Genomic DNA, 6804 nt, shown 5'->3' on the forward strand with positions numbered 1-6804 from the left:
AAACTCAATCTTTGCTTCACCTCGCCGGTGGAAGCACAGCTTACGGATGTCCTCTAAGAAGTGTCTCCGTGGTCGAACGGGTTCGATTCCCGGGCTGGCTGAAATATTTGTATGACTTACATTTGTGTCTCTTGTGGGTTTGGGTGTAATTTGTGGTTGTCTATGTGTGTGTCCACGGCACCCGTGATACAAGGTTTCCCTAGTACGGGGGTATGAGAGTGCAGGTAGTGGAATTTCGTATTCCCTGCCTACTCCATCAGGGGACAGGCATGACAGTTTGTATATGTGATACTATAAACATTTCTTTTTCAAAACAGATTTTTATTTTGCAATTATTATCAATAAAGCTCATTATTTTGTCGATCTTTGTCAATGACAAGGTGAAGTTGCTACAAAGTCTGCGTTTGCGCAGCTCCGTATATGGAGATCGAATCTCCGTCCATCGTGTCGTCATAAATGGCTTGTTGATTTGTTTACAAGATAAACCTTTTTGGACAAGCCACCTGTTTAGAATTAACTGGCTCATTCACACTTGTTTCATGTACTAAGTATAATAAGCTGTCTTTTGGTCACTCTCAATTACACTCAACAACGGCATACTAAACTGTCACATTTTTAACTGCAGAACACTAATTAAATGATGTATGACGCAATTTGCGAAGATGCGATTGAATTATTTCTTTTGTATATTATCTCTTAATACATACAATGTTCTGCACAATTGATACTTTATTACCATATTTAATTTGTAAGATAATTCAAATTTAACATTCGTTCAAGATTTCATTGACTTGTTATCTAAACCTGGTTGTAATTATAGTTCCCTTCTAAACTCGAGGCTGCTGGACATCCGTGTGCGCCGAGCGTCCCCTATGAATGATCGCTGATTTATTACTACGCCTGTATATTAATTAAGTAATTCTGAATTAATGGACTATACGTTATAATTAAACGAGTAGAGATTCCAAAGTGCTCGTAACACAATATCGAACGAAGTTTAGATATTATAAGAAGAAAAAATCAATATCGATTATCCGAATGATATGTCTTCTTCTGTGCTGGCCACACGTGTGTGGTTTGTTTTTTGTATTTTTTTCTCATATCGATAAAAAACCGAAAACATGAAAATTTAGGTACAACAATTATTATTCTTTGTGTATTTTCTAAGTAAACATTTTTTCAATTAATTGTAACAACAATATCATTTGTACTGAAGATGTTTGTACTTGGTAAATTCCAAAATTTACAACAATGCTGATCTATTTATAGTACTTTGGACTTTACCAGCGCTTTAATATTGCCTTCCTTGTCATGCTAACGCATTTGCATTTCGGTAACTTTCGAGATAATGGCGTCTAAAGTTTTTATGCTAGTGAAACAAGTAAAAAATGGCAACTAGGTACGTTGATTGTGTTTAACAATTGAAACTAAATAATATATAAAATGCCGCTTATAATGGGATTGTAGATCACGTTTCGCTGATCTCAGATGTGTCAATAACTCATCATCATCATATCAGCCGGAAGACGTCCACTGCTGAACATAGGCCTCGCCCAAAGATTTCCAGATAAGCCGATCGCGTCCGATCGGTTGGTCTGGAACCCCCAATGTCAATAACCCCTCAATTTTGCTAAAAACGACGATTACGTTAGTTGTGATAAGGTGGGCAGCATAACACAAATAGTACAGTAGTATTTTGGTTTGAAATTTACACTCTAAACGTTGTGCATCCAAGAATTTTAACATTTTAATACCAAACATATTTTTAGGCGTGACGCACCGCAAAGGTGTAGATCAATATTCATAATTATTTTACTGGCATTTTTGGAAGTTCTCACTACGCAATTCAATTTACATCAATTTCAACGTCATGTTTTTATTTTTTATTTTTTGTAGAAATACATGACACGATGTTTATATGCTTTTTGATCACATTTTTAGTCGTAAATGTTCAAGAATTATTTCGAATCGAATGGGTCAACTGTACCCACTTTTGAAGCTAGTAATTTAAACTACGACCTTGAATCTAATTTACCGATTTTAGAATTTATTACATTTTGCAGTAAGACACTTATGTTTTGAAACTGCAATATATTACCGACTGGACAAATAAGTATCGGTTTTATTATCCTAGTTCTCACATTTGTTGGGATTTGTTTATATTTACCTGCCTACCGTAGTTTTATCTAAGTACAGCTTTGATAATATGTTCAATAATCTGGGTCTAAGGGCCTACCCATTGCTAGGTATAGCTGTAATTGAGTATCAATTATTTATAATACAGGTACTATAGATATCTACGTACACATGTAAATAACGATATTAGAAAAAAAAAAGAACTATTTCTACTCATGCTATTCTCATTGTATTATTTACTAACTCACATCATTTACAAAGGTCAGTCCTTGTCATTTTCGATTATCGAATCAACGGAATGATGTCTCGGATATTCGAATGCGTTGCAGAGTGTACATATCTATTTCGACTATACTATATTTAGGCAACTCGAGAAAGTTCTTTTACGTGCCAATGTATGCTTTATACCCACGCGTTAAGGGAAACATTTGACATCTCAGTCTGCGAACGTACGTTTGCAGAGGAGTAATGAGGGTTAATGCCAGACGGCTATTTGTGCAATCTCAACTGTTGGTTTTAGACTCGAGAACAGATTGACGACTGCTATGATTGTGGTCGGGACGGCTAACTGCTAGTGCGTTTATCTCCAACTAACTACTTATTTTACTTATATGTATTTGCTGAAGTGGGTTTGATTTGTGATCTGCTATTTTGTGAGCTCTACCTACGCTCAACATTAAATAAATGCAAATGATATGACTGCAAATAGAAATAATTAATTTTCTGTCATTCTGCATAGTATAACAGAAACAACTTTGTAACGTGAGTATCATCAAATATGAAACTTGTATAGCATAGAGTACCCATTAATACCACAAATGTGTGTAATACGGAAGAAAAAAACAGTGGATGGGCGTAAAGCCTCGATTACTATAAGAACCGCTTTCGCCAAAACTCACACTATCATAATTGTAAACACTATAAAATCTTGATAATGATTGGTCGTAGTTTCTAATTTAAAACGTAATAAATTTTGGACTGTTAACATAATTTAAATATTGCCCAGATCGCATATCGTTGAAAGTTTAATACCTATTGCAAGTTACGAAGTTTTCATTTTATATTGAAATTATGATAAATTATTATAAAACTGTATCTGTTATTATGTGATGATTACACTCTGTTTGTGTACCCTTAAAATAAAAAAAATTAAATAAAAGTTATAAGTAAGTTTCGAAGCTTTCGAAAAATTTTATTAACCTATCGCGACACACAGGTTCAGAATGCCATTTAGGTATCTGTGCGACTCTGACTATCTATGAAATATTTCCTGCAAGAAAACAGTTGCCTCACGTATGCAACTCACCTGTTATCTATCACTCTATCGGAGTGGCTCAAGAGCATCTTCGCAACACTTCGCAAACACTGTTTGAAAGTGTTCCAATTTTGAATTTACCCTAGCTACTCAAGTTTCCGTCAAGCGGAAAGTCACGAGTCCTTGCGCACTTTTGGAATTGAAGTTTCGTATCGCGAATGCATAAAGTTTAAAATTGTTTGCTTAAACGGTTTAGTCGAGTTCTCGATTTAGTCGATTTTAATCGCTCACGTAGTCGAGTAAAGCGTTTACACACGATCGTCACGCGCGGCGTCTGCGTCAACTCGCAACTTTCTCTTGAACGTGTGAGGTTGACATGTGCCCATCCGTTAGCGATAGCTCATATTATTGTCGTAGGTTATCAAAGAGGATCGTATCACAAATATCACATAGGATGTTTGATGTTCTTTGTGGTTAAAAGTTTTCATGGTTCAAAATGTTTAGCGTGGAATATTAAGAGTTAAAATTTTACATCCATAGACAACTGCGAATAATTCGGAATCTCGAAATTGTTATGTACAACCTACTACATTATCAAAAGCGTTACGTTTTCGTAATTACTATGGTTATTTTATTGATTTTAAAGCATCGACAATAAACGAGTAAGAGGTTACCTATCACAAGCTAGAAACATTATTTACAGAATTTTGTTTCTTCGGAAACCTTTAGACTTGTATTGAATAAGATTTTGTTTCATTTGTCCGAAAACACGTTACGGTTTTTTTCATTACACCATTTAATGTTTCACTATTTTGACATATTCACAAGTTATTTTTTTCCCGATTATTATTTCTCCAACAAACCGTTTGAGCAATGTATCCAATTGAATATTTTTATTTTGTAAAAATACCATATCCATGATACATTTTTGTTATATTATTTCTTATTACTGATTAAAAGTCGCACAATACAACTCGTCAAATGAAAGCACCTCGCATCTTTAGAAAAAGAGATGCAATTGTGGTAAAAGAGATGCAAGTCAATTTGATCTAGTTGTAGTCGCTCGTTTCGCTCGTTCGGATCGTGCTGCTTTTTTGTATACTAACCTAACCTAAACCTACAGGAGGAGGTCGAAATGCAAACAAATTCGTTTCTGGTACTTTCCTCGATTCAGTTATAAGTTATTTATTGAATACTCAGATAACACAATGGTATGACGAAAATTACGTAAGTGGACTTGCTGTGCACCAGCAAAGTATAGTCCAGAATTGTGGAGCTGTATGGCAAAATTGTATGGCGGTACAATTTTATCTAAAAATAATAATTTTGTCGGAACGAATTTTCAGCAACCTAAATTATATGGAAAACAGACAGTATAACAAACATGATTAGACCAAACAAACTTCTGCCCAAAGAATACGTACGTGTAATAATTATTGTAATAATAGGTTTTTGGACAAACGATACTTCTGCTTTAAGACATTTCTGTGTTGCAAATTTATACCAAAACTGTCATCGCACTAATGAAAAAAAGTCGAACCGTTTTCGGAGTAATGAAATTCGGAAAAAAGAAATTCAAGTTTGTGATAGGTTACCCGGCCCAATGTATAATAATATTAATTTATTCTAGACTTATATTTCGCAAACTCATTTATACAATGATATTTTTTTTAATTGTTATATTGATGCAAATTATTCAAGCGACGTTTAATGAACTGTAAATAAAAATAAATTGTTATTTGTTTGCATTAAAGAAAACTACCAGGAATGCATAACAGGGATTCCTTCGAAAGTCAATATATAGCGGATATCATAACTTCGATTAAATTAATAGCTTTTTAATGGCTTGCACACCGGCTTTCATGGTGTCGCCATCTCTGAGGTCTCGGGTTCGATCCCCGGCTGGGTCAATATAGCAACTAGCTTTTCTTAGAGTCCCGGGTTTGTGGTACCGTCGTTATTTACGTTTTCCATAACACAAGTGTTTTAGTTAGGTACTTACTTTGGGATCAGAGCAACTTATGTGATGTTGTCTAATATTTATTTATTATATTTATATAGTTTTGTTTAATGTTAAGCATTAATTATTATATATAGTATTACTCAAAACTGTGCAAATCATGTTCCTATTAAGGTACAAAACTGGTTTATTCGACGAAGGTGCTTGTTTAGCTGACAGTACATAGACATGCTAGCAGTCGAAGGAAAGTATTTCGGATTAAGAACTATGAATTGTGATCAAATACTTACTAAGCCTGTGTTTGCTCTGCGCCTCTTTGCAGCAGTCGGGGTGAAGAAGGTGGTACCAGCTGACTCCGTGCAGCGAGCTGCGCTCCCAACCCAGGTGCCACTCGCTACTGGACACAGAAACAACATTTTAGTTTTATCAATAATTTCTATTTCGTAAAGCATGGCAGTAAGTATTAAAATTTACTAAAGACATAGCTACTGGTAAGATTTTATATAGGATAAATAACTAAGTATATATTTATATGCTAGATTAAATTATCTGGACGAATTTGGTTTCCGCGTGCACCTGAGTGCCTAAAATTCTAGAAGTATTATTCCTCTTCAAAGCATTTGTCTAAATTTGTTCAGGAACTATGCGAAGCCATTGGAAGTACTGGAAATTCAAAAACAGCCACTTATGGCCGCAACATAGCCGCAGAAGCACACCTTATTGCTTTAAAAATGATTATAAGTAACATTAATACAGGTAAGACCCGTTACTCTTTCTCGAACGTATATTTTGTTATTTTAATATTTTCATGTCGATTACTTGACGAACGGAAATATGAAAGAACCACTTTTTTTGACTTAGCTTTAGGTAGATAATAAATCAAATTGAATTAAAGCTCGATGTTAACGCATGATTTATACCCAATACGAATCAGGAAGGTGATAATTACTTAATCAAAACAGCCAGAACCTATTATGCAAACATTATCTATGAATCGGGACAATTGTACAAACCCGGCAAGGTCTCCGAAATGATTGATCGACAAGATGACCCTATCAGATATTTGTTTTGGCTATGTCAAGTTCACTTTAATTACATTTGTAAATGATAAATGAATTGTGCTGTCTGTCTTATAGATACAATTAAAAAAAGAGTTAAGCGTGTTCTATTAGTGAACACAGAAACAATATGGTTGTAAAAATATAGCGTCTTTGTATTCCTGGAGATCTAATGTTATTTCATAAAGTTCATGATTGTCATTCATTTTAGCTTCACCCTTTTTTATGAAAGTATTTATAATTACACTTTTAAATACATATGAAATAAAATAGGTATTTTTTACCAATAATTATTTTGTGTTAGCAATAAACGAGGAAGGGTATGAATAAACAGCATAATTTTATAAAAGACTTCTTTCAAGATTTTAGTGAACAAAGGAAATGAACTAATGAAA

The 6804-nt window shown here is 34.2% G+C and overlaps 1 protein-coding gene across 1 annotated transcript in view; it reads right to left on the minus strand.

The window, feature by feature from the left end:
- The window catches only part of LOC113226864 (hypoxia-inducible factor 1-alpha-like), a 43213-nt gene that overhangs the window by 15016 nt on the left and 21393 nt on the right, over positions 1-6804 (minus strand). The window contains exon 3 of the mRNA XM_026459655.1: positions 5642-5745. Coding sequence (XP_026315440.1) covers positions 5642-5745 — 104 coding nt within the window. The remainder of the gene's footprint in view (positions 1-5641; positions 5746-6804) is intronic.

The sequence above is a fragment of the Hyposmocoma kahamanoa genome, unplaced genomic scaffold, assembly GCF_003589595.1.
Source record: "Hyposmocoma kahamanoa isolate Upper Pololo Valley unplaced genomic scaffold, ASM358959v1 100021, whole genome shotgun sequence".
NCBI classification, from domain to species: Eukaryota; Metazoa; Arthropoda; class Insecta; order Lepidoptera; family Cosmopterigidae; genus Hyposmocoma; species Hyposmocoma kahamanoa.